Raw genomic sequence first — 25,644 nt, 5'->3', positions numbered from 1 at the left:
GAAATTACAATAAAAGCAAAGAAAAAAAACCCGCTTATAAATAGATTAATATTATGTGTTGTAGTAGATATTTAAAAAAAAATTGTCACAGATAATCTAACATTGAAACCCGCTCCCAAAAAATATTCTAATGGCCAAATATAGACCTGGCTATACTTTGGACACCCCTCGCCTAAAGCATGTTGAAACCTAATCACTAGTTAGAGCCTCCAAAGTGTCCCCCATAAAAGCTTGAAACACAGACCATTCATCTAAAAAGTTTGAGATTTAAGCACAGCAAATCCCACCAGATCCCTACTGAAATGTTGTTGGTGGTGGTGAAGTGAAGCTCTTTGCAGGAAGATGGAGCCCAGATCAAATTCTGCTGAAGGCCCCATACAAAGCTGAATTACGGTGATATTTTTTATTTTCGTCATGATCAGGTCCTGACTGAGGACGATCAGTTGAGGAAAATAGATGCTGAGGGACCTCTGAGCGAGTTAGAATACTGGAAGAAGAAGCACTTAAAGTTCAGCTCCATCGTCAACCACATGAAAAGTGAAGAGTGCAATGCAGTGCTAATGGTACTCCACATACGCCGTTCCAAAATGATAAAGGTAATAACAAGGTTTAAGTATAGACTACAAAACATTTTGCACCGTGTAAAATTTTCAGTGTTTTGAAGCTACCTAGGTTCTAAGAAAGCTGTATTTCTGTCAGGAAGATGTTTTAGCTTGCTGCTAAAAGAACTGGAATAAATAACTTAACGTACCCCGTTAACTCAGTCCATATCTTTGTGTAGGTGTGGCGGGATCTGGATAAGAGGATAACAGACCGTGTTAATGAGTCAAAAGACTATTTAAAATTCCTGTCCACACTGGAGAAAGTCTTGCAAGCACTGTACAACAATGATCCGGTATGTATTTTTAAGCAATTTAATGAAGAGCTAGAGCTCGTGTCATGATACATTGAATGAAAATATATTTAAAGGGGGAGTATGACCTAAAATTGACTTTTTTGTTTTTGTTTAGTTTTACTTTATCATGTTACAACATGTTCCTTTGACTTTTTTCATGCATGTTTGAGAGATCCTACAATCTCACCAAGTGTTGACTATATCCACAAAGCTTTTCCTTTGGGTTGCAGTCCTTTGCCAGGCTTCCGCCTCACAGAGCACCTCAACCCTCCCCCCCCCGTGTTTCCTCACTCAGCTCTTTCAGGCTAGAAGCAGCAGCAATTAGCAAATACTCTCCGACAACTGTGTGTCTCTGAGCTCATCGTAGGAACTGCTTAGTGTAACGCTCCCAAATATGGCCATAAACCGCTTAAAGGAGGAACGCTGTTGTGATGATCTTCCTATTCCGACACTGAGTGTCGGAATAGGAGCTTCTTAAAAAGACAGAAGCCCAATTTCAATGTGTTAAATTGCATTTTTATAGCATTTAAAAGTAACATAGTTACTTGATTGTGCTATAAAATGGCACTATGTGCCTGGAACATACAAAATACTGCCCCTGTTAAACACCCAATTTCTTTTGTCCAGACCATATATATTTATAAACACTTACATTTTGTTGTTATTTAAATTCAGTAAAAGGATTAAAAACTTTTCATTTTGTATGCAGGAATTACATAATTTAAGAATGCACTTTGTTGATCTCTAATTGTTAAAATGCACCGACACAAGTTTTTATTTGACATGCATGTGCATTTCTCTGCCACATAGTCGTACTACATGTTAGAGGAAGTTCAACCTTTTCAGAAATTGTTGTCTTGCAACCCTTGTCTGCACGTAACACTTCTGTATTATAAGTTGTTCATAATTCCAGGAATCCCTGATAAAAAGCGTGCATAGTCTCGTCAACGCCGTTGAATTAGTTCACAGAGTACCACTGTTCCGCAACATAAATGAAAAGATGCCATCGCTGTTAATTAAAGTAAGTGTGTTATTATAATGATCGTTTAAGATTTCAGTTGTTTTTTGTAAAAGTTAGCCATTCAATTATATCAACATTGGTAATGTATACTTTTCCAGGTCACAAATCAGCTGGTTACAGCGTGCAGAGCACATATTACTGACCATGGCAAGAGTTTAATATGGGATCAAGATGCCGAACAGCTCATGAGGAAAATGCAGGTGACTGTGACGCTAATACTTCTTATTGTGTGCGCTTGCATTGCTTTGGCTTGACTTCAGCAGTGATTACCTGTTGCCTGTTCTGTTCTGCGTAGGACTGCATAACTTTGTTTGAGGAGTATCGGTCCTTCTTCCATGAAAAAAAGCTAACGGCGAAATCAGACCAGAAGGAAAAGGGCTTTGTGCTTTCGGAGCGGCATATTTTTGGCATGTTTGAGAACTTCTGTAAAAGACTTAAAAAGGTCATTGTTAACTTTGAGGCTGATACTGTTGAGATAGCCAAATATATATGGCAGCTGACAGGTGTAAGCACGGTGCAAATGGTGCAACGAGCTGAAAACAGATCTAAACGCTCACTAAGGGCAAAATGAGCTGCACACAGATGAATGAATCAAACTTCAAAAAACCCAAATGCAACAGCAAAATGCTGAAATCACAAATAAAATGCTGCAGCCACATGAAATAGAAGCAAAAGGAAAAATGCTGAATGCAGAAAACAAAAACGCAAATACGAAGAGCTGCAAACTTGCTCTGCAAAGCAGGAATGCGCCAGACCACTGGGGGAGACTGGAGTAGGTAATTATTACCTATGTAAAAATGCCATTGTTGTCTAATATTGGAAGAGACTGTGTGTTTTAAAAAGAGTTGAAGTATAAGACACTGCTTTCTTTCTTCCTCCACTTTTCTTCTGGTCATCCCTTTAAGTCCTCACTCCCTGTCTTTGCTTAGGTTCAGGTCCAATAGGATTTGTTGGTCATCTCCCCCTAATGGGCTTTCGCACTTCTATCTTCAATCAATTAAACAAGTTTATTTGCATAGCACGTTTCAGCAACAAGGCAGTTCAAGGTGCTGTACAACATGAAAGCACAAAAATGTAATTAAAAACATCAGCTATCAATTGAGAAACCAACAACAAACATTACATTTTGTCGAGTGCCATCATCAAAATACACATCATGTTTGTCAATGTTCCAGAGGTTATGGGTCAAAAGCAATCCCAAACAGGTGAGTTTTTAGCCTTGGTTTGAAGGAGCTCTGTGTTCTGGCAGTTTGGCAGTTTTCTGGAGATTTTCTCCAGATTTGTGGTGCAATTGACTGAGGATTGAGGACACCTGTGCTTCCAGTTAACTGCCAACAGATGTAATGTCTCTTCATACCCTGATACAGCCAACTAGATAGCACCTTCCGGCCCAACAGCAGCCTCCTTTTATACTCGGCACCGCTGCTGTCAGTTAACCGGATGCACAGATGTCCTCAATCATTGAGGGCAGGCTTCATCCTGTTACACATAGAAGCTGAATGCTGCTTCTCCCTGTTTGGTTCTGGTTCTGGGGATGCAGAGCAGACTGGGGACAAAACTCTACGCAAGACTCATTTTGCCATCTGCTGTGTGTTTGCACCTGTCAGCCACCGTACAAATATGGTAGTTTAAAACAAGTGCTCCTCAACAAGTCACTTTTACAATACTATCCCAAGAATTAACACGTTTGTTATCTTTTGTAGATCGAACAAATAATGTCAGTGTTCAAGACATTTGAGTCTCTTGGAAAGTCAAAGATTGAAGGCATCGAGGTTCTTGCCAGACAATTCCAGAATGTGTCCACAAATTTGAAAAGAAAGCAGTATGACATATTGTCTCCAAAGATGACTGAATTTGATGGCGATTTTGTCAAGTTTATGAATGAAATCAGCCTCATTGAGGTATGTCTGTTCCACAACCTACATTACGTCTTTCATGCGATAAAGGTACACGTTATTCACTTGACTGAAAAGTGTGGGATTCAAGTCATCTTTTAACTCATAAGTTTCAATTACATTTTTTGTGATAGAAGAAGCCTGTTTCAGAGTGACCCAGAGAGATTACCAACATAAATCTGATAAAGAATGTATGGCGTGACCTAACAATTAGGGTGATAGTACTTAGGCCTTCCAACCTCAAAGAATTGAAGCTCACCACCAAAAATAAATTGTTAAAAAAATTAATAAATAAAACAGTGGAAACTTGCAAAAAAGTTTTTGGTTGAGCCAAGTGTTGAAAATGATCAGTAATTAAGTTAAAGGGGACATATCATGCAAAATACACTTTTTCATATTTAGTTGTGTTCATTTTTCTCTATTCACTATAATATTTTTCTTTTGTGTGACGTCACCCAATTTGCCGTGGAATTTTTCATTGGTATCTGACATTAATGGACACTATAGTTAAACTGTGCTCCATATTGTAGGTAGTTGGGATGGATGGAGAGGGTGTAAACACAGTAATAACACCATTGCAATCCATTCATTTGAATATATTCATTTGATATGATTCTAGCGTGTATTAACGCGCATGATTCCTTACGTGCGTGTAAGGGGTCCACAAGGGGTCCGTGGAGCTACAATGGCGAGGAATTCAGACCAAGGCATTGCGGTTCTACTTTATATAGACTATAAGTGAATGATTTTCATGTGAAGAGGAAGGATTTAAAAGCGTGATATATCCACTACTTATTAACAGATAATAATACTACTAATTGCTACTAATAATACTTATTAGTAGTGTCTAAGGCTAACTACTTGACGTAGCCATATTTTTTTAAAACCATACAGAGTGTCGTTAAAAGAAAGAAGGATGACTGGTGATGTACTGTCTCAAAGCAGATGAGTGTTATTGGTTTCGCAGCTTGAGGCTGAAAGTTCGTTGAAATTTAAATGTCTCCCTGTTCATGTATACAGAACAAACTCCAGGTGTTCATGAGTTCATGCTTCTCAAAAATCTACTCATCGCAGCAAGCTCTGGCACTTCTACAGCGGTTAGTAAACCGCATTGCAAACGTTTACTGTCATTTTATTTTTATTGTAATATAATTCTATTAACTTTCCTTTTTCATAGGTTTCAGAAACTGAGGCTTTCTTGTCTGGAGACACAAACTTTCAACATTTTGCATAATGTTCTCCAGTGCTACATCACAGAAGTGGATAATATCACAAAGGTTTCCAGTTTGATAGAAATTAGCAAAACATTGATGCAAACTGTAACTTAAGAATGAAACAATTTCGACCTTTTTGCTTGTAGCTCTTTGAAAAGGAGCAGAAGGATCCTCCGGTTGCTAGAAACATGCCTCCAGTGGCTGGCAGAATTGGTTGGGCCAGGCACCTTTTTCAAAGGATTTACGAACCCATTTTATTCATTAAAGTGGGTCAACATTTATAAAAGGTAATAAGAGGTTGTGTGTTTCCTTGCTATTGATTGGTCTTTCTTCCTTAAAAGGAAAACTCGGATGTTCTGTCAAGTGCCGATGGGAAAAAAGTGCTCAGACTGTACAATCAAACTGCAGCCTTACTGGTGGAGTTTGAATGTATCCAATACCAGACATGGAAGGATGATGTTTCCAAACTAGATCACAGTAAGTCCCTAGTTTCTTGCAAAGCGCTGGCGTATTTCTTATAGGACACATTTTGGCACTTTTTCTGCTCTTCGTGACAGTCCTGAATCATACTCTGCTGGTGCGTCACCATAAGACCAAAAGGTTTTTGGCTAACTTTGATCCAAAAATAACTGAGGTCATTTGGGACACAAAGTGTTTGTTAAGCATGGGTCTAGAGGTTCCAAAGCAGGCGTTAGCTCTTCTCAATATGGAAAGAAAGTTGCAGGACAGTCACCTAAGGCTTAAGGTAAAGTACATTTTTAGCTGTTTCACTACAGTAGTGAAACAAGGATTGTAATAACCTGATACAAAGTCACTTGAATGCCTTTTTTTTTTTTAGACCATTTTGGAAGAGTATGAATCCACCTGTGTCAGCATTCGTGATGACTTAAGCAGCTTGCTTGCTTCAAAAGTTAAAAATGTAAGTATTTTGTAAATTCAGTGTTAAGTATGGGAATAACTAGGATTAAGTATGGAGCTTAATTTTAGTTAGTACCAAGGGCTAGACCAGTCTAGAAAATTTGCAGTAATACTTGTATGTCCAGACTTCTGTATTTAATTGCCTATTGTATCCTTCTTTCTGTCCTCCTTCTTCAGATGATTACGCCTGTCCTTCATTCCCTACTTTGACGTGTCCTTCCTGTAATCCTTCCCTCTTTGGGTATTTCATGTGTTTCTTCTGACCCTCCCTCTATCATTCCTTCTGACCTTCTTTTTCCCATGGGTCCTTCCTTCCTTGTTTACTAATGTCCTTGCTTGTAAAAAGGAAGTTACAAGCAATTTCCTTTCAATTCACTTTCAGTCAGGAAATGTATGGAATTGTTAAAGTTTTGAGGTTTTAATTTTCTTTAATGCTTGTATATCGGTGTTAATTCAATAGGTCGAAGTTGCCCTTCGCTTTGGCTCACTGCTGGTGACGTGGCCGTCCTTCCTCCTGGACAAGTTCTTTGATAATGTTGAGACTGCTTTGACTGAGCTCAAACATGTTGTAAATAAGGTAAGTTTCTGAATATAAAGAGCTTTCTGCCTGGCAGTTTTAGATACAGAGTTTTCAGTGATACAAAAATAGATATATTTTTTTTATGAAGATTTGAATTAAAGCTAAGAGATTTATCCTTTGACAACCAAAATGTCTTAATATTTAAAGTTGTATTGTATGTAGAAATGATTGACTATGTTGCACTTGACGTAATTATGATGATGCTCTTTTCCAAAGTCCATTAAGTTGCCTGTTCTTTTTTTCCCCAGGCGCAACATATTTGTAAAGTGCACATTGATACCGTCCTGAAGGAAATCTCAGAGACTGCGGTGATTGACCTTCCAGATGATTACGCGTTGTCCCTACCGGATCTCATTGCTCATAATAAGGCATGACCGTAATGAGTAAAAACTGGAATGTTTTTAGTTTAGGAGCAAAGCTTCAGTTTTAGCATTGCTCCTTATGTAGTTTTTAAATCCTTAACGTTCTGGCTTTCTCATTGTCTGCGTGTTTTCTTTTCACCTTTTTCAGAAACTTTGTCTTGGGTGGGCAGACAAATTGAGTACCAGATTTGCTCAGGTTAAATGTGCAATCAAAGAGCTAGCAATTGTATTGAGGGGCACTGACGAACACAAAGGCCAAGACACATCAGTCAACTTCCAAAGAGTATGTTTGCTTACCTCCTGAAAAACATTTGTTTCATTCTACTGTACACAGTATTTCACACAGTTTATGTGGAATTGCCTTTTTTTTCAGGAGTTCAAGAAGCTTTATGAACTCTTCAGTACAAAAGTGTTTGAAACCCTCCTCAAGACAATTAGGGGATCCCTGGATATCCTTAAAAAGAGAATTTGTGGCACAAGGTAAGCATGGCAGTTTTTGGAACAGCCTACTTGTATCAGAAAACTTTGGATGAACCACTTATAGACAAACATTAATGGATATTCAATTTTAGTACTTTCCAGAAGTGGAAGCTTGGATCAAATGTGAATATGATGATCAAAGCCAAAGCCCGACTTCACAACTCCACAGTGGTAAGTTTCTTCTTACTTACCAGTTTTATTTACCATAGCAGTTAAACTAAACACATTAGCGGTAAATTAACGCGTCTGTATCTGACGTATGTGTTTATTAGGTAATGATTCCCAGCATAGATGAGATCCAGTGCGGTATAAATCAACTCACTGATGCTGTGGTGGAAATCAGCAAAGGAATAGCATGGGATAGGGAGTTTAGCTGGGAATACTCTGCGGCAAAAGGTAACTAATAGTCAAAGTGTTAATTAGGAATAAAATAAATGGATAGGAATAAAGTACAACCCAGTGACTAATGAACATCAGTTGAGTCAGTCACTTTGAAGTAACCACTCTTCCTGAACAAGCATGTGTTGCATTGCATTGAGTTGTTAACTTTACGACAAATGCCCATCGTATATAACTTAATACAAGCATACCCAGTTCCAAATTTTGTTATTCTTTCATGTACAACATGTGCAAAATTTTAAAATCTACTTGAATGATTATTTGACATACGAATATGAAATAAGAAAAACAATGGAATAGACAATTTACATATAGATATTTCTTTCAAAGCTCACACTAGCAGAATGTATATGGCAAACCCAAGAAAATACATCACATGGAAATGAACAGTAAACAGCTCCTGAAAATGTTCACAATTGCACATTTCAAGTGTTTAGTATTTCCAGTTCATTTTTCCATTCTTTTCCATTTCTTAAAAAAAAATTAGGTTTGTGTGAATATTTAACAGCATCTAGATTCTCAGTCATTTCATTCATTGTGTATATATAAGTTCTCAACAACATATGACATATATTTTTATTTTTTTACTTTACTTATGCATTTGGTTAATGATGTTGCTTGTCGCTTTTCTACTTTTTATTCTTCTGTCCATTATGCCAAAAAAGCAAAAGAGAATTTCTTTCCTTTGGTTCTTGAGCACAAGGAGATTAAAAAGATTATTGCTGTTCTAAAAACTGCCATCACCACCCAAAAGTCATTAGCCACTGATGCTCTGAAGAAGTTCAGTCAATTCCAGATGCTGTGGGACGTGGACAAGAACCTGAAAGTCAAGGTTTGTTTTCCTTAATTTTTAAGTTGATCCTTATAATTCCGAATATCATCCGAAAGTGGATGTATTTAAGGAAATTTATTTCACAGAATGTATGAGGGCGACATTCAAGAATATTGACTAACTAAGCCAATATATATAGTTAACAGAAAAAAATGCTTTGAAAATATAACAGGTTGAATTTTAACCAGAAGAACTTTTTTTTCCTTATAATATAACTAAATGTGTTTCTAAAGGAATTTATGGACAAGAAACCATCTTTGGTCCAGATAAAGTCTGAAATCCAGCACTATGACTCAGTGGAGCAGGAAATCGAAGCTGTCCAACCTCTCATTCATGTTGAGTGTATTGAGCTGTCAACAGGTAAACTTACTTATGGTTTGTTTTAGATGGTAACTAGATAATGTCCTTGGTATAATTTGTTTTTATTGCATATTTAATTTGTTATTAGACTACATCTAACACACAGGGAAAGTTCATTAGATAAGTATTAATAAGGGCAGTAGTGTCCAGTGGGATTCCAACACATTATGTAAAAAGTTTGCAACAGAATATTTTTATGTTTATTGTAAGATTACAAGATTATATTAAGAAATCCACATATAAAATGAATTTATATGTGAATATTCCGTGAAGCTGTAGTCTGGAAATTTGAAGACAACCAGAAGTTGACAACATTAACTGGGGACACTTGATGGTCTTTTATATCAACAAAATAAATTCTCCAATCAGCTCTTTCAAAACGTTTCCCTTCTTGTAAAAGAAAAACACCCTGACTGTTAACACTGAGCGTAACTAGTGATAACATCTAATCCAGAGTTAAAAGGTGCTGCTTAGTTCTGAATTAGACAATGTAATATTTTCCACCTAATCCAGAACTACATATCATCTTGTTTGATGTCGGGTTTTCGTTAAGTTCTAAAGCGTAAGAAAGAACTTTCATCAAACAACTCCGCGGTAAATTATGTTCAGGTTCTCCATGAGGAATGTGCTATTGTGAATGCAGGCACTCTTAAGAAGACCTTGATAGCCGAGACCAAAGCCTGGAAAACACTGATTTGTAAATACCTGAAGGAGAAGTACAAGAAGAAAAAGATCGACGTCGCCATAGCGATAAACCGATACGGCGCACAACTGTCAAAACCTGTGGCGGATCTGGAAGGTGCGCGTCAGGCAATGGCTACCCTGTCAAAGCTTCGTGAGGAAGAAATACATATTGACATGACACTGATTAACATCAAGGTATGAGCTGCACAATTCGCTTTTAAATTGAAATATGTACTTAGCAGAAAAAGCAAGGAAAAGTTGCTTTTGGTGCTTTTTGTTGCTGTTTTTCCTTATAGCAATGTTCAAATAAATCTTATATAGCTGGAAAGCTTGATTGTTTCCTCTGAAATGGTGCTACATTTTTAAAGAAAATTAATGTGTGGATTGGAAATTTAAACATATATATATTCACACATACGTCTATTTAAGCAGTGAAACAATGCTCAATAAATTCTGACCATTTTCTATGTCATTACTAAAAAAAAAAACCCCAAAAAATATTTTACAGGAAGCTTATGAAATTTTGACCAGAAGCGAAGCAGATATTACCAAAAAAGAAGTTGAGGGGGTGTGCGTCCTGAACACTTTCTTCACAGAACTTCAGGCTAAAGCTGTTCGTACTCCCAACCAACAATAATTCATTTTCGTTAAGATGTTATAATGCTTTCTGTGCTGGCCTAAAAAAAAAAAAAAATCTTTCATTTCTTAGAGATCAGTCCAGGAGGTGCTTATCATTATGCAACCCAACTTCAAACAAGACCTTCTGGAATGTGTCACTGTTTTCAAAGAAGATGTCGGCACTTACATGGTAGAATTTGATCATGTAAGTAACCTGCATATATTTAAACTCTTTTCAAAATATCTTTCAATTACAACACATAGTCTTTCAGTGTGATATTACTTCTTGGTCTCTCATTTCAGGACGGTCCTTTGGTGCAAGGAATTGCTCCACAAGTGGCTAGCCAGCGGCTTCAAGCATTTCAGGTGACACTGTCATTTAAATGAAAACTTGAATTGGTTTAGGATCCACTTAACTTTGTTTTTTGTCACCCCATTTAGAGTTCTGAACATTTCTGTTCCCATTTCTAAAAAAAAAAAAAATTAAACAAAAAAGAAAACTATTACAGCATCCATCTTATTCCAAGATCATGTGATATGTAGTGTAAATTCCTTCGGTCTGGCTTTGTAGTTATAATGCCTAGAGACCAAAACAAATTACTCTGCTGCTGGTGCCGCTGTCATAAAGTTACCGCAATTAGACTTATTGCAACACACTCGGGTATAAGGTGGATAACAAGAACTGAAATTAATTTATAAGGTTTTATTCCTTGTGACCAATCAGTATCCTGCTCGATGTTAAATCTAATGTTAGCTTTTCTTTTAAATAACCTCTGTTAAACATTTTTGTGTTTGTTCAGGCAAGATTTGAAGACCTATGGAAAAATTTCACCACCTATACTTCTGCGGAGCAGCTCCTCGGCTTGCCAGTTACACAATATGATAGCCTGCTTCTCAAAAAGTTGGTGAAGCTTTCTTTCCGTTACCCATAAAAGCATTTCAAAAAATTGTTTCAGTCTCGAAAATGCATATTTTAGAGTGTATTCAGCCTTTCAAAGCAACAAGATGATGGGTGTATTTAAATTTTCCACACAGGAAAGAGCTTGATCTGCTTCAAAAACTGTACGGCCTGTATGATGCGGTGATGAGTAAGATTGATGGGTACTACAAAATTCTGTGGACAAGTTTGGATATTGAGAAGATCAACGCAGAGCTTTTGGACTTCCAAAATAGGTGAAGTATTTACTATCATAGCTGTTTTATTTTCTTTTCTTTTCACTTTCTTGGTATATTCAGACAGTATTCTGTGCATTATCTATACCCGTAGGTGTCGGAAGCTCCCCAAGGCCCTGAAGGAATGGCAGGCCTTCGCTGACCTAAAGAAGACCATCGATGATTTCAATGAGTCATGCCCTCTACTTGAAATGATGGCTAACAAATCTATGAACCGCAGACACTGGGATCGGATCACAGCGTTGACTGGACACGAGTTTGAAGTGGAGTCTGAGTCTTTTACCCTACAGAACATCATGGAGGCCCCTCTTTTGACCTACAAGGATGATATTGAGGTCTGCTTGCAGTTTGCATAAACCTACTTTTCCTTTATTCTTAGATAAAGGGTTGCATTTATTCATCTGTTTATCTCCTATGTTTTGCTGCTTTCTCAGGATATCTGCATATCAGCTGTAAAGGAGAAGGATATTGAGGCCAAGTTGATACAAGTGAAAGAGCTGTGGGCTGTTCAGAACCTAAGCCTGATGAATTTCAAGAACAGAGGAGAGCTAATGCTGAGAGGAACAGAGACGACAGAGATTCTTACCATCCTGGAGGACAGTCTGATGGTGCTCGGTTCACTGCTGAGCAATAGGTAAGTGAGTCTACTCTTACTGGGGTCCACACATTTAATACAAACAGCTAAAAGTACATAACACACATAGATTGCACGAATTCAAAAATAGAAACAACCGCAAAAATAAACAGATACAAATACACAATGGAGACCATGGATCAAAGCAAAACGAAGGCTATTTCGAAAAGCGTTTTACGAAAGGACATTCACTTCAATACATTAAAAAACAAATATTCAGAAAAAAAATGCACAATCAGTGCAGCAAAATATAAAAGTAAGAAGAATCATTCGGTATAGTTATTTTTTTGTGTAAATATCTTCTTGAAGATGTTTAAAATGTATTCTTCTTATGTATCTCCAATGCATTTTTGATAAGGTGTTCCATGTGAAAACGACACTATGTAAGACAGACATGCTCAAAGAATTTGCATGAACTTTTGGAAGTATAAATCTACCTTCGAATGCATGTCTAGTTTGATAATCACGGACATTAATACTAAAAAATAATTTATTTTGGCTGGTTTGAGTTTATAATGTTTCTTATGAGTAATATCATTTTAAAACTAAACCTCAACCAGATCCATAACCAGGACAATGTAACATGCTAACGTTACTTTTGAAAACACTTCTAAGTGCTTACCAGCTGAAAGTGGAAACTCTATGAACTCAATGAATACCCCAGGAGAATTAAACCTTCAAATTTATGAAATTATGAATTAATGTAAGAGATGTTGCATGAGAGAGTATAAATACTTTTTCTGGTGTTGACTGTATGCAGAGCTTGATATTTTAGGGTTCCTGGGCCACATCTGGATCTTTAGTTGTTGCCATAAATTGGTAATTTCACATACAAAAAACGTGGCCTTTTTTTTCTAACAGATTATCATGTTGTCACAAAATGTGTGGACCAATGTTGGCTCTCGAGAGCCAACATTGGAAAAAAGTATAACTGTTGCAAACTTAGTCTTGTTAGCCTTGGCTCTGTTTATAGAGAACAGGCTGCTGACATAAATTTTGACATTTACTTTTCTAAAAAGGAACTGTTAGATAATGCAAAATTTCAGTAATCAACATGTTTTTTCTTATTTTTATTGTTCTGTTGGACCACTGATTAAAATCACATTTAGAGTTTATTACAAGATGTAGTTTTTGAATAAATTAATTAAGCCAATGATCCGGTCATCAGCAAAACTGTTTTTTGTGGCTCTTTACAAAAACGAAAAAGCCTCCCCCGACTTAAAAAAACAAATTCTGAAGCAGTATTAAACCAAGATCCGTGACGTCTCATTTTACAGGTACAGCGCCTACTACAAAGCAGAGATCCAGGACTGGGTCTCAAAGCTTTCAACATCTTCGGAAATTATTGAACTATGGATGATTGTGCAAAACCTGTGGATCTATTTGGAAGCTGTGTTTGTAGGGGGTGACATCGCCAAAGACCTGCCACAGGTGCTGTTCATGTTTTCTGCCTTCATAACCTGAAAATATGATAACTGCAATCCTTCCCTTTGCAAAGTTAACGTTTTTTCTGCAATTACAGGAGGCAAAGCGATTCCAGGATATTGACAAGGCATGGCTTCAGGTCATGAAGCGAGCTCAGAATTTTCCAAATGTGGTGGAGTGCTGCGTGGGGGATCCTACTCTGGGAAAGCTCCTGCCAGACCTTCAGAAACAGCTAGAGCTCTGTCAGAAATCTCTTGCCGGGTAGGTATTTTACAAATAGCTTGCCCCAATATTAGCCTCCTCCCCCAGAAAAATGAGAACAGAGTTTAACTATACCAACGTAATCTGGTGCTGAAAATATTCCTTTCTTAATTATACAGTTACCTGGAGAAAAAGAGGCTCCTGTTCCCACGGTTCTTCTTCGTGTCTGACCCATCTCTTTTGGAAATTCTTGGACAAGCCAGTGATTCTCACACAATACAGGTGAGAACAGACATGCCGAAATAAAGAAAGGATTTTCTAAACGTTTTCAATAATCGCGCCTTGTCGAAGAATATTTTATTGTTCTCATTTTATGTCACGTTGTTTTTTTTTTTTGTTTGTTTGTTTTTTTACATTCTGGTAGGGAAACATTATTTTGTTGTATGCTGTAAACAAACTAATTTAATTCAAAATTTCAATAACTGCCAAACTATTTTAGGCAGATATCAGGAAGCTATCTGCTTCTGATATATTAATTAACATTTGTAGGATAATAATTATCTTATATTTATTTTTATTTAAAAAAAAACCTTTACTATTCTTGAGTTGGAGAAATGCACAAGAATTCTAATGTGTTTTTACTGTAATGTATCTGCTGTGCAAATGATAATAATTGTTCTTTCATAATTGTTTTTATTGTAAAAAGTATTCTCTAAAAACAAATTTTTCAGGCTCATCTTCTTGGAGTTTTTGACAACGTCAATGAAGTTGAATTTGATGGGTCAGAGTACGATAAGATTTTGACTGTTATCTCACAGGAGGGGGAGAGATTACCTGTAAGTCAACCCAATATTTATTGAGTTTCAGTGATTTGTTTGATCGTTTTTCCAATTCTGAGACTGACTGAGATCCAGATTTGTGTCTGTTTTTTGTTGACTGCTTTTGATCTTAAATACATTTAATGTAAAAAAACTATTGTAAAAAAAGTATGTTCACTGAATCACACTGTGTGATTTATGTAAAAAGGATTTTGGCTTTGAATTGTTTTAAAAATGTAGTAGTTTCCACCGTCAGAAGAGATATAAAGCAAAAAGAAACTTAAAGCTTTTTATCTCTGATCATATAGTACAGTACAATAGCATCAACTTTATTTTTTTCATGGTTTTAGCTGGACAATGCTGTCATGGCTCGGGGAGCAGTGGAACTATGGCTTGGTGCGCTGCTGCAGGAACAGCAGTCCTCGTTGCACTCTGTCATCAGATCCTCTGACTGGGAGATAAATGACGAAGAGTTTGATCTGCTTACTTTTCTTGATAACTTCCAAGCACAGGTCAGAAGTGATTTGACAGAAATATCAAGTTGCCAGTGATGGGTTTTTTGATATGGACGATATGGCTTTCTGCAAAGGGTGGCACACCACTGGGTGGTACCACGATACCAACGCTTTCTTTTGTTTTTAAGATAGAGTAGGCTTTATGGGAATAGGTTTGTATTTGGTTGTGTTGGGGGAGGGGGGCTTATTGGGGGGCTTATTCAGGACACAATTTATTCAAGAACTGCCACTGTATGCTTTTGACAAATTGTCAGATCTCAGGTCAAGACCATGTGAAGACAGTATTGCGTGAGATTTTATTGGATTTTTAGTTGTAGTAAATAACTACAATGCTGAACTAAATAGCCGTGGTGTACAATGAAACTTCCAAAAAAAAAAATCTACATGAAAGAAAGGCAAATTAGCTCAAACTTAACCAGTTTTTCCTGTCCCAGCAATAATATCCTTTCACTGTCTGCTTCATCAGGGACATCCAAAACTCGGAAGTGTGCTGAGAGACATTGTAGTTTTCGAGTATTTGATTTTGATAAGAATGAATATGTTTATGTGGGCTCTTTGACTCTGGCTTCTAGGTTGGCCTTCTTGGAATCCAGATGATTTGGACAAGAGATTCAGAAGAAGCCCTGCTAACCGCCGAGGTTGACAAGGAGATCATGGCCTTCATGAAGAACAAATTTCTTGAACTGCTCTCTGTGCTAATTAAACAAACCACACGTAACCTCAGCAAATTTGATCGGGTCAAGTACGAGACTCTGGTCACAATTCATGTACACCAAAGTGACATTTTTAATGACTTGGTAAGGTCTTTGAATGATTCTTCTTAACTTCAACCATTTGGTTTTTCTTGTTTTGAGTCACGTCCAGCTGTATCTCCTTCTCTGTGTCCAGGTAAAGAAGCGCATACGATGCATCAACGATTTCGAATGGCTCAAGCAGAGCAGGTTTTATTTCAAGGAGGACATAGACAAAGTCGTTGTGTCAATTACCAACGTTGACTTTACTTATCAGAATGAGTTTCTCGGCTGCACAGATCGTCTGGTCATCACCCCTTTGACTGACAGGCAAGGAAAGAGGGACTTGATGTGGTTTAGTTACTTTTTAAGAGACTTTTTCCATCTTTATTGCATCTAGAAGCTGCTTATCGTCTGTCTGCCTAGGTGTTACATCACATTGGCCCAGGCTTTAGGCATGAGTATGGGGGGAGCCCCTGCTGGTCCAGCTGGCACTGGTAAAACTGAAACTACAAAAGACATGGGTCGGTGCCTGGGCAAGTACGTTGTGGTTTTCAACTGCTCAGATCAGATGGACTTCAGAGGACTTGGCAGAATATATAAAGGTATCTTGAAGTATTTAAAGAATTAATCAAGCAATGGTGTGAAAATTGAATCCGTGCCAATTTTCTGTTTTTAGGCCTTGCACAGTCGGGTTCCTGGGGCTGCTTCGATGAGTTCAACAGAATTGACCTGCCGGTCCTTTCCGTTGCTGCTCAACAGATCTCTATTGTTTTGACGGCACGCAAGAAACACAAAACCAGTTTCATTTTTACTGACGGAGACTGTGTGGATCTGAATCCAGAGTTTGGGTTGTTTATTACTATGGTAAGAATGATCATAAGAAAAGATGAAAAGTCTTTGCTATGCAGTTTTTTGTTTTGTTTTTTTTATTTATTTTTAAGGAACCTCTTTGTTTAGAACCCTGGATATGCAGGTCGTCAGGAACTTCCTGAAAACCTCAAAGTGCAGTTCAGGACTGTGTCCATGATGGTGCCAGACAGGCAGGTGGGTTAGGAGTGTTTTGACTGAAATAATTCTCCTCCTGTTTGCGCTTTGGTTAACGTCTCCTCACTGTTTTTTTTCTTTTAACAGATCATCATGAGAGTAAAACTAGCCAGCTGTGGGTTCAACGAAAATGTTATTTTAGCTCAAAAATTCTTTGTTCTTTACAAACTGTGTGAGGAACAGCTTACGAAACAGGTGGGAACTTTACACGTTGTCCACAATTACACTTTTCTTCCATGATAACTGCCGTTTTTTGGGACTCAATCTGTCTTCCTCGTCAGGTCCATTATGACTTTGGACTAAGGAATATCTTGTCTGTGTTAAGAACACTTGGGGCTAGTAAAAGAGCTCGTCCTGATGACACAGAGTCCAGCATTGTTATGAGGGTACTGCGAGACATGAATCTCTCCAAACTGGTATGGGTCCAAGAGTTTAAGTCTAAGAGGCGTGGTTCATTTAATTTTGTTGTATTGTGAATACACATGCATAGATTCAGTCTTGTACACATAAATATGTCTTTATTTTAGGTGGATGAGGATGAGCCCCTCTTCCTTAGCCTTATCAATGACCTGTTCCCTGGTATCCAGCTGGATTCAAGTACATATGTAGAACTCCAAGCTGCTGTTTCTCATCAAGTTGAGCTAGCAGGTCTTGTCAACCACCCACCTTGGAATCTTAAGCTTGTCCAGGTATCATTTAGCTCTTGTTATATAAGAAACTTTTTTTTCTATTATTGTGCATTTCATCGTAAAATTTTGCTTCAAATGTTCATGTTAGCTGTACGAGACGGCGCAGGTGCGCCACGGTCTGATGACTTTAGGCCCAAGTGGAGCTGGGAAGACCGCGTCTATCAACATGCTCCAGAGGTCATTGACTGAATGTGGGATCCCACACAAAGAGATGCGCATGAACCCCAAGGCAATCACTGCCCCCCAGATGTTTGGCCGCCTGGATGCAGCCACCAATGACTGGACAGATGGAATCTTTTCAACGCTATGGAGGAGATCGCTCAAAGCCAAAAAGGGTTTGCAGCACAAATATTTCTCGTGCAATATAAAATCTCTCATGTTACAAATTATTCTCTGTAAAGAAGAAGAAGAAAAAAAAAGACGGCTCTCTTGAAAGTCAGTGTTATTTTAGATATGAGACACTGTTTCGTCTCTTCCCACACTTGCTGGCATAACTGATCATGGGTTTTATGCCTAAACATAAAGAAATCAATCTTTTCACTGATCAAATAAATCTTAGGTGACATGTCAACCGGTCCAAGAATTCAGTGTGACGAGGTGAACGAATTTTTATCAGTTCAGAGTGTCGTGATAGTGTAGTTCAGCAGTTATCAAACCTCATGTTCTAGATAAGACTAAAGGTCTGGAACAACTAGTGACAATCAACTCCTTCAAGTAGTAAAAGAGTTACCATTTAAATCACTATTATAGTGCTTTTTCTAGTCTAGAGGACCCCAAAGCACTTCACACTACATTCAGACATTCACCCATTCATCCACACATTCACACGCTGCACTAGCACCTCCGGGCCCTCTGACAACCTCCAGTTGGCAGGGCGGGTGGACACGACGACGGAGACAAACATTGTGCCGCTCAGGCCAACAACCCACCGATGACTCGATAAACTCCTGCCACCATCACCCTTTACTTTGATTTTGCTTGAATTTTACAAGCAAAACAAATTACAAGGCACTTGTTGTTGACCGTTGTTTGTTTGTGAGCCTAAGCAGTGCTAACGTTTAATGGTGAAATGTAATGAGAAGTCTAATTTTGTAAGAACTGTTACATTGACCAAATTTCTTTTTTTTTTTTTTTTTGCCTTAACAAATCAAGAATCCTTCACGACACACAAGAGTAGACCAAAATCAAATGAACTTAATGTGCAACATCCAAATAACTTTCTGCATGTCCAAACTATCTAAGGCAGCTGGACTTGTCAAGAGGTCAAATTATATGCATCACCAAACAATGCTGCAGCATTATTTACTGAAGGTCACCTTTGTAGATATTACAAGGTTGTTTTGATTTTTTAAAAATCCCTTAATTACTCTATGCAGTAATCACAGATGTGTTCTGTACATTACTGCTTGTATAACTATCAATCCATTATCCTAGTGGGGTCACGAAGGGTGCTGGTACCTGTTTCCAGCGGTCAATGGTCGAAAGGCGGGTTGCATAGCTAAATACCCAGAAGACATGTTATATAATCAACTTTAAAAAAACAAAACAAAAACAAAGTATAGATTGTGGATTATATACTTTTAGGAGAAGCCATATGGATTGTCTTAGATGGCCCTGTGGATGCCATATGGATCGAGAATCTGAACTCTGTGCTGGACGATAACAAAACTCTGACCCTCGCTAATGGAGACCGCATCACTATGTCGCCAACCTGCAAGCTGGTGTTCGAGGTGCACAACATGGACAATGCCTCTCCTGCCACCGTCTCCCGGGTCGGTATGGTGTTCATGAGCTCCTCTGCTCTCAGCTGGCAACCAATACTCCAGGTACAGCTCATTTTATTCAAATCATAGCAATTGCATGTTCATAAAACCCAAAGAGGAACAACGGTACATAACATGTGGATTGATTAGTTGAAAAAGGTCTTTGTTTTGTAGGGCTGGGCCAAAAAACGCAGCGCAAGCGAAGCGCAAAGCATTTTGAGTTTATATGACAAAATATTTGCTGACCTTTACTTGTTCATGAAGCAAAATCTTAAACCTAAAATGGAGCTTTTGGAGTGCAACTATATCATGCAGGCACGTATTTCACAGAAACAATTACAAGGTAATTTAGCGTAACGCTTTATGCTCATTTGGATATACTTCTTTTCCTTCAGTCGGTTAACCTACTGGAAGGTTTTCTGCCAGCCAAGGAAGTACCGGGCTTTGCTGGAAGCAAGCACCTTGAGCGCATCTTTGTCTTTTGTTTGATGTGGAGCGTTGGAGCCATTTTGGAATTAGACGGCAGGGACAAACTAGAAGAGTACATGAGAGGTCATGAAAGCAAGATTGATTTGCCTATGTCAAAGGAAGGAGAGACTATATTTGAGTACATGGTCGACACTAACGGTAAGCCGGAGTATGTAAAATAAGTTATGTAGATTTGTGGCGAGACTGTGTGACCTCCATTGTTCTTGGTCTTTGCATTTTTGTCAAATTACTCCCTTTGGGGTCACGGGTGGCTGTTTCTCCAGTGTTTCTGCCTTTTACCAGCTAGGATAGGTTTCAGGTTCCTACAGTCTTAAAGGCTACTGTATCAACATCATCCATCGATTTTTACTTGCTCACAATAACACACTTTCCAGCAGTAGCTGGAAGCAGTAGCTCGTAACTCTATTTGGAAAATTGTAAAAGGTACTTTTTCATTTGTACAATCAAATGAGGTTTAAATGCGTGGATGACAACTTTTGTTTTAGGAGAATGGTGTCACTGGAACAAACACGTTGGGGAGTACGTCTATCCTACTGACGACGTGCCCGACTACACTTCCATTCTCGTGCCAAATGTGGACAACACAAGAACCTCGTTCTTGCTAGAAACTATTGCAAAGCAACGCAAGGTAATACCTGCTGCTTTTAAAAGGCAGTTTTCCCCATTCAAATCTGTTTTATATATATATATATATATATATATATATATATATATATATATATATATATGGGTGTAAGACAACAATATTTTATACATTTAGGCTGTTCTGCTCATTGGGGAGCAAGGCACAGCAAAGACAGTGATGATCAAAGCCTATGCAAAGAAGTTTGATCCTGAGACAGACCTCTTCAAATCGCTGAATTTCTCCTCTGCCACGGAGCCCATAATGTTTCAGGTCTAATATATTTTTTTTTACGTTATGGTTGAATTTTATAGGGTTTTTTTGTTGTTGTTGTTCTTTATTTTTGCACATGCTCGTTTTCTACTTGCAGCGAACAATTGAAAGTTACATTGAGAAACGAATTGGCAGCACCTACGGGCCACCGGGCGGACGACGAATGGCTGTTTTCGTTGATGACATAAACATGCCTGTTGTCAACAAATGGGGAGATCAGGTCTTGCAAATGTTTGCTTCTTTTCCAGTGTTTCCTGCTGAGTCAGTTCAGAAATACAGAATTCTTTCTTCTTCTTGTTTTTTTTTCTTTCTTTTTTAACGGCATCATCCAACCAGATCACCAACGAAATTGTGCGCCAGATGATGGAAATGAGTGGCATGTACAACCTTGACAAACCTGGAGATTTCACGATTGTTGAGGATGTACAGATTCTGGCTGCCATGATTCACCCTGGTGGTGGAAGAAACGACATCCCAGAAAGACTGAAGAGGCAGTTTACCATCTTTAACTGCACTCTGCCATCCAACAACTCCATCGACAAGATCTTCGGTAGCTTTTTGGGAGGACTCCCATCGCATTTATTTCCTTCATTTTATTTTATTTTGGACATTTAACATTTTTGCCAATTCCTGGTTGTTTAGGCATAATTGGCTGCGGATATTTCCATGAATGCAGGCATTTCAAGCAAAGTATATCAGACATGATCAAACGTCTAGTGCCTGCTGGACGGATTCTTTGGCAGTGGACAAAGGTCAGTGCTTTGTTTGAGTTTTAATGCAGGAAGCTATTTTATTAATACTGATATGACACTGTATGATGTTGTCACATTAAGATAAAAATGCTCCCCACACCATCGAAGTTCCACTACATCTTCAATCTGAGGGATTTGTCCAGAATTTGGCAAGGAATGTTAAACGTCAAAGCACCGGAGTGTTACAACATCCCCACACTGTTGGCTCTTTTTAAGAGCGAATGTACCAGGGTGATAGCTGACAGGTAGTGTGCTCACTTTCTCTGGATCCCCACTCGAAAGCCAAAAGTTAGAAAATAAAAAGCCCTAAGATATAGTTTCATTGCAGGTTTATTAACGAGAAAGACAAAGAGTGGTTTGAGGAGAAATTATGCCGTGCGATCCAAGACATTGATTCGAACCTTACCCATGGACTTCATCCCGAGCCATATTTTGTGGACTTCCTCCGCGACGCACCTGAGCCGACAGGAGAAGAAGACGAGGATGCCACTTTTGAAGCGCCTAAAATTTATGAACTGGTATGGAGCCAGTTTTTAATCACTGTTCTTGGTGGTGTTGTAAGATGAAAATTGTCACCCATGATCTGTGTGAATTAACAATTTTTTAGGTGCCAGATTTTGAGTTCTTGTCAGACAAGCTGAAGATGTACCAGGCTCAGCACAATGAGATAATAAAAGGCCTGAGCCTCGATCTGGTTTTCTTCAAAGATGCAATGACTCACCTTGTCAAGGTCAGATTTAAAACCAGCATCAGAGATGGAAGTCTTTCAATGGCAGCTTATTGGACAATGCTAACTTGAGAGTTGCCCTTCTTTAGGTTTCACGGATTATTCGCACTGACAATGGAAATGCTCTGCTTGTGGGTGTTGGAGGATCTGGGAAACAAAGTCTTGCTCGGCTGGCTTCATTCATAGCCGGATACAGCGTCTTCCAGATCACGCTGACCAGGTGAAAACAGTAAACATTTTAAACCAGGGCCGAATGGCGCGATTTTGTTCGGCCCCCAGCTGCAAATTAAAAAAAGAATACAACTTTGAAATCAGGCTAAAATAATTACACGTCATTTTCATACAATGAAAGCTGTTAAGTACGATACAAAGATTTTGTATTTTTACAACCAAGTTTTTTATAATAAGTAGAACCAGGTCTATCCAGAGTCTCTTGTTAAAAAGCCAACTTTGCTGCACCCAAATAAGCTTTTATTGAATTGATTAAACTTGGCTGAATACATAAAGTGTTTTCAAAGAAAGTGACCCAAATCCTGTTCTTATTACTGGAAATAAATTTGTTCAGTAGAGCAACAAATTTGTTACGTTCCTTTTAAGTCCCGGATCTACGATAAATAATATCCATGTTGTAAAAAACAAAACAAACAAACAAAAAATAATTGTTATCATTATTTTCTTGGCCCGTAAGTACTTTTGACTCAATTTTGGCCTATGTGACAAAAGAACGTGGACGCCTCTGTTTTAGTCCAACCAGAGGTCGGACTATTCCTGAATATTTGTCGTTTGCTTTTCGAAAGATCGTACAACATGAATAATTTCAACGATGACCTCAAAGTGTTGTACAAAGTGGCTGGAGGTGACGGCAAAGGCATCACCTTCATTTTCACCGACAACGAAATCAAAGACGAAGCCTTCCTCGAACACCTGAACAACGTGCTTTCTTCAGGAGAGGTGAGATCCCGCAATGATTGCAAGACCTTGGAATATTTTTGAAGTTTCATGTCAAGTACTTTAATTCTGTAAGAGAATTTTTTTCGATTCTAAGATGTAAGTTTTGGCTTTCAGTCCGGTTGATTTTGTGCTAAATAAACCTGCCTGCAGGTCTCCAATCTTTTCGCAAAAGACGAGATTCAAGAGATCACCCAAAACCTCGTTGGAGTCATGAAAAAGGAGTTTCCTCGCACCCCACCAACCTTCGACAACCTTTATGAGTACTTCATAGCGCGGGCGAAAAAGAATCTGCACGTTGTTCTTTGCTTCTCACCAGTAAGTTAAAATCATTAAAAGTAGCAGACGTTTTCACAATCTTTTAAATTTTATTTCATTTTTGTTGTTTCTCACACAATTTGAAAACTACAGCACTACCTAAATTGTTTTCATTTCATTCCAAATGTTTTTTTTTTGTTTTTTGTTTTTTTTTAATAGGTGGGACAGAAGTTTCGGTCCAGGTGTCAGAAGTTTCCAGGCTTGATATCTGGCTGTACAATGGACTGGTACAGCCCTTGGCCCAGTGAGGCCCTGGTAGCTGTGTCCACCTATTTACTGTCAGAGTTCCCAATGGTTTGTTCTCCCACTGTCAAGACTGCAATGATGACCACCATGGGAACATACCACGACAGAGTCTCTAATGCTTGTGAAAGTTACTTTGAAAGGTTTTCACATTTGTCTCTTACATTCACACAAATAACATTTACTTTACGTGTTCTTGAAATATTTGTTGGATAAAGTTGCACGATCTCAAAGCTTTTTTTTTTCATTTTTCAGCTTCCGCAGAAGAACTCACGTGACCCCAAAGTCTTACCTCTCTTTCATAAATGGTTATAAATCGTTGTACACCGAAAAGCACGAATTCATCAACACTCTGGCAGAGCGCATGAATGTTGGTAAGACGTTTAAGAAGCTGGGCGAGACTGCTCCTTGCTACTTAACAGAAATACATGCTTTTAATAAGTTTATTATGGATGAGCTTCACCTTTTGAACTTCTAGAAGACAGTTTAATGAATTCAAATTTGCATGTATAAATACTGCTAAAAGTTTTTTTGTTTTTTTTTAAATGACTCAGGATGGATTTTTATTAATATTTACAGGTTTAGGAAAACTGAAGGAGGCCAGTGAGTCTGTGGCTCAACTATCAAAAGATCTTGAAGTGAAGGAGAAAGAGCTGGCTATAGCATCTATCAAAGCAGATGAGGTAAATGATGAACAGGCCGACCTCTTGTGCCCTGCAGGAACGGAAAAATGTACACATACTGGTTGTCTGTCATCATACAGGCTCAAGTACAGCCTCTGATTTAAGGCTTGCTGAACACACGCCATCAGCAGCAGCAGCTTTAAGTAGTATTAATCAATCTATAATACCGCCACGTTGTAATGTAATAATTTTTTACTTACTCTGCTTCACAACGTTGGAATGATAACCGGAGATTCTTCAAATATAGATGTCTTAACAGCGTTTCGAGTATCAGAACTTTAGCTGGGCCCTTACAGCAACACTTTTGTCGTTTCTTTTTGAGCTAATCGGTTATAGGTTGGTTTATGAATTTAGATTTAGCTTCAGACAAGTTTATGGTCGACTGCGAGGTGCCCACGTTCTCCAAAACAAGCCCAGATCAACCCTCCGTAAGGCAACTGTCTTAAATGTTTTAAAATACTTTTAAATCGTGAGTTTGGACATGTCTGTTATTAATATGTAGACAAATTATTGCAATTTATTTATTTATTTATTTTTGGTCTTTCATCATCGTTTATTAAGGTTGTGTCTTGTAAGAAGACTATGTAAAAAAAAAAACTAAAAAAAAAACATCCTGAGGTTTTAATTTCATGCCACGTGACTTTTTTTTTTTGCATTTAAAAATAGGTGTTAGCAGAGGTGACGGTTAGTGCTGAAGCGGCTACCAAAGTGAAGAATGAGGTCCAGGTTGTGAGGGATAGAGCCCAGAGACTTGTGGATGGAATTGAGAAGGAGAAAGCCGTAGCTGAGGGCAAACTGGAGGCAGCCAGGCCAGCTTTGGAAGAAGCAACAGCTGCACTGAATGTGAGATCTCTGTGACTTAAACCGGGGACTCTCTTCACAACTTACTCACTCTTGACAGATTTTTTATTTTATTTTATTTTTTAAATGAGGTGTTCACGCTAATAGTCTGGTTGTTGTTGTACGACTGAAAATCAGGCTGTGTTTTCTGTACCTGAACTTATTTGTGTATCTACAACTTTGAGCATTGTGCTAATCTTTTGTATTTTACAGACCATCAAACCAGCTGACATAGCTACAGTGAGAAAACTGGCTAAGCCTCCTCATTTGATCATGAGGATTATGGACTGTGTCCTGATTTTATTCACCAAAAAGTTAGACCCGGTTACTGTTGATCCTGAACGGCGCTGCATAAAGCCCTCCTGGATAGAAGCAATGAAGGTAAAAGGAAAAGTCAAGTGCTCTTTTTAAACAACATAATGACATAAAACACTGGTCCACTAATAGCATTAGGAAGTTTCCTCTTGTTTATCTTTGCAAATGAGATTGTTTTTT

At 38.2% G+C, this 25,644-nt stretch overlaps 1 protein-coding gene across 1 annotated transcript in view; it reads left to right on the top strand.

Moving 5' to 3' along the window:
- The window catches only part of LOC103155186 (dynein heavy chain 8, axonemal), a 38,803-nt gene that overhangs the window by 4,117 nt on the left and 9,042 nt on the right, over positions 1 to 25,644 (top strand). Inside the window, exons 8-68 of the mRNA XM_016663337.1 lie at positions 423 to 596; positions 782 to 895; positions 1,809 to 1,916; positions 2,015 to 2,116; positions 2,212 to 2,358; positions 3,620 to 3,817; positions 4,832 to 4,908; positions 4,989 to 5,088; positions 5,172 to 5,291; positions 5,367 to 5,502; positions 5,583 to 5,770; positions 5,864 to 5,944; positions 6,404 to 6,520; positions 6,772 to 6,891; positions 7,034 to 7,168; positions 7,259 to 7,365; positions 7,458 to 7,536; positions 7,638 to 7,761; positions 8,436 to 8,596; positions 8,830 to 8,956; positions 9,600 to 9,835; positions 10,149 to 10,253; positions 10,350 to 10,463; positions 10,562 to 10,624; positions 11,059 to 11,159; positions 11,294 to 11,431; positions 11,526 to 11,766; positions 11,866 to 12,065; positions 13,343 to 13,496; positions 13,588 to 13,751; positions 13,871 to 13,973; positions 14,423 to 14,527; positions 14,860 to 15,021; positions 15,597 to 15,821; positions 15,913 to 16,085; positions 16,182 to 16,360; positions 16,435 to 16,622; positions 16,716 to 16,802; positions 16,890 to 16,997; positions 17,084 to 17,218; positions 17,330 to 17,491; positions 17,580 to 17,826; positions 19,076 to 19,317; positions 19,429 to 19,569; positions 19,650 to 19,881; positions 20,229 to 20,371; positions 20,504 to 20,638; positions 20,736 to 20,858; positions 20,975 to 21,188; positions 21,281 to 21,390; positions 21,472 to 21,635; positions 21,719 to 21,908; positions 21,998 to 22,120; positions 22,207 to 22,337; positions 22,915 to 23,068; positions 23,219 to 23,383; positions 23,543 to 23,769; positions 23,882 to 24,000; positions 24,206 to 24,309; positions 24,976 to 25,152; positions 25,363 to 25,530. Of these exons, the coding sequence (XP_016518823.1) occupies positions 423 to 596; positions 782 to 895; positions 1,809 to 1,916; positions 2,015 to 2,116; positions 2,212 to 2,358; positions 3,620 to 3,817; positions 4,832 to 4,908; positions 4,989 to 5,088; positions 5,172 to 5,291; positions 5,367 to 5,502; positions 5,583 to 5,770; positions 5,864 to 5,944; positions 6,404 to 6,520; positions 6,772 to 6,891; positions 7,034 to 7,168; positions 7,259 to 7,365; positions 7,458 to 7,536; positions 7,638 to 7,761; positions 8,436 to 8,596; positions 8,830 to 8,956; positions 9,600 to 9,835; positions 10,149 to 10,253; positions 10,350 to 10,463; positions 10,562 to 10,624; positions 11,059 to 11,159; positions 11,294 to 11,431; positions 11,526 to 11,766; positions 11,866 to 12,065; positions 13,343 to 13,496; positions 13,588 to 13,751; positions 13,871 to 13,973; positions 14,423 to 14,527; positions 14,860 to 15,021; positions 15,597 to 15,821; positions 15,913 to 16,085; positions 16,182 to 16,360; positions 16,435 to 16,622; positions 16,716 to 16,802; positions 16,890 to 16,997; positions 17,084 to 17,218; positions 17,330 to 17,491; positions 17,580 to 17,826; positions 19,076 to 19,317; positions 19,429 to 19,569; positions 19,650 to 19,881; positions 20,229 to 20,371; positions 20,504 to 20,638; positions 20,736 to 20,858; positions 20,975 to 21,188; positions 21,281 to 21,390; positions 21,472 to 21,635; positions 21,719 to 21,908; positions 21,998 to 22,120; positions 22,207 to 22,337; positions 22,915 to 23,068; positions 23,219 to 23,383; positions 23,543 to 23,769; positions 23,882 to 24,000; positions 24,206 to 24,309; positions 24,976 to 25,152; positions 25,363 to 25,530 (8,967 nt within the window). The remainder of the gene's footprint in view (positions 1 to 422; positions 597 to 781; positions 896 to 1,808; positions 1,917 to 2,014; positions 2,117 to 2,211; positions 2,359 to 3,619; positions 3,818 to 4,831; positions 4,909 to 4,988; positions 5,089 to 5,171; positions 5,292 to 5,366; positions 5,503 to 5,582; positions 5,771 to 5,863; positions 5,945 to 6,403; positions 6,521 to 6,771; positions 6,892 to 7,033; positions 7,169 to 7,258; positions 7,366 to 7,457; positions 7,537 to 7,637; positions 7,762 to 8,435; positions 8,597 to 8,829; positions 8,957 to 9,599; positions 9,836 to 10,148; positions 10,254 to 10,349; positions 10,464 to 10,561; positions 10,625 to 11,058; positions 11,160 to 11,293; positions 11,432 to 11,525; positions 11,767 to 11,865; positions 12,066 to 13,342; positions 13,497 to 13,587; positions 13,752 to 13,870; positions 13,974 to 14,422; positions 14,528 to 14,859; positions 15,022 to 15,596; positions 15,822 to 15,912; positions 16,086 to 16,181; positions 16,361 to 16,434; positions 16,623 to 16,715; positions 16,803 to 16,889; positions 16,998 to 17,083; positions 17,219 to 17,329; positions 17,492 to 17,579; positions 17,827 to 19,075; positions 19,318 to 19,428; positions 19,570 to 19,649; positions 19,882 to 20,228; positions 20,372 to 20,503; positions 20,639 to 20,735; positions 20,859 to 20,974; positions 21,189 to 21,280; positions 21,391 to 21,471; positions 21,636 to 21,718; positions 21,909 to 21,997; positions 22,121 to 22,206; positions 22,338 to 22,914; positions 23,069 to 23,218; positions 23,384 to 23,542; positions 23,770 to 23,881; positions 24,001 to 24,205; positions 24,310 to 24,975; positions 25,153 to 25,362; positions 25,531 to 25,644) is intronic.

The sequence above is a fragment of the Poecilia formosa genome, unplaced genomic scaffold, assembly GCF_000485575.1.
Source record: "Poecilia formosa unplaced genomic scaffold, Poecilia_formosa-5.1.2 Scaffold415, whole genome shotgun sequence".
In the NCBI taxonomy this organism is placed as follows: domain Eukaryota; kingdom Metazoa; phylum Chordata; class Actinopteri; order Cyprinodontiformes; family Poeciliidae; genus Poecilia; species Poecilia formosa.
The sequence above is the reverse complement of the archived record's forward strand: the minus strand, read 5'-3'. Positions and strand labels throughout refer to the sequence as shown.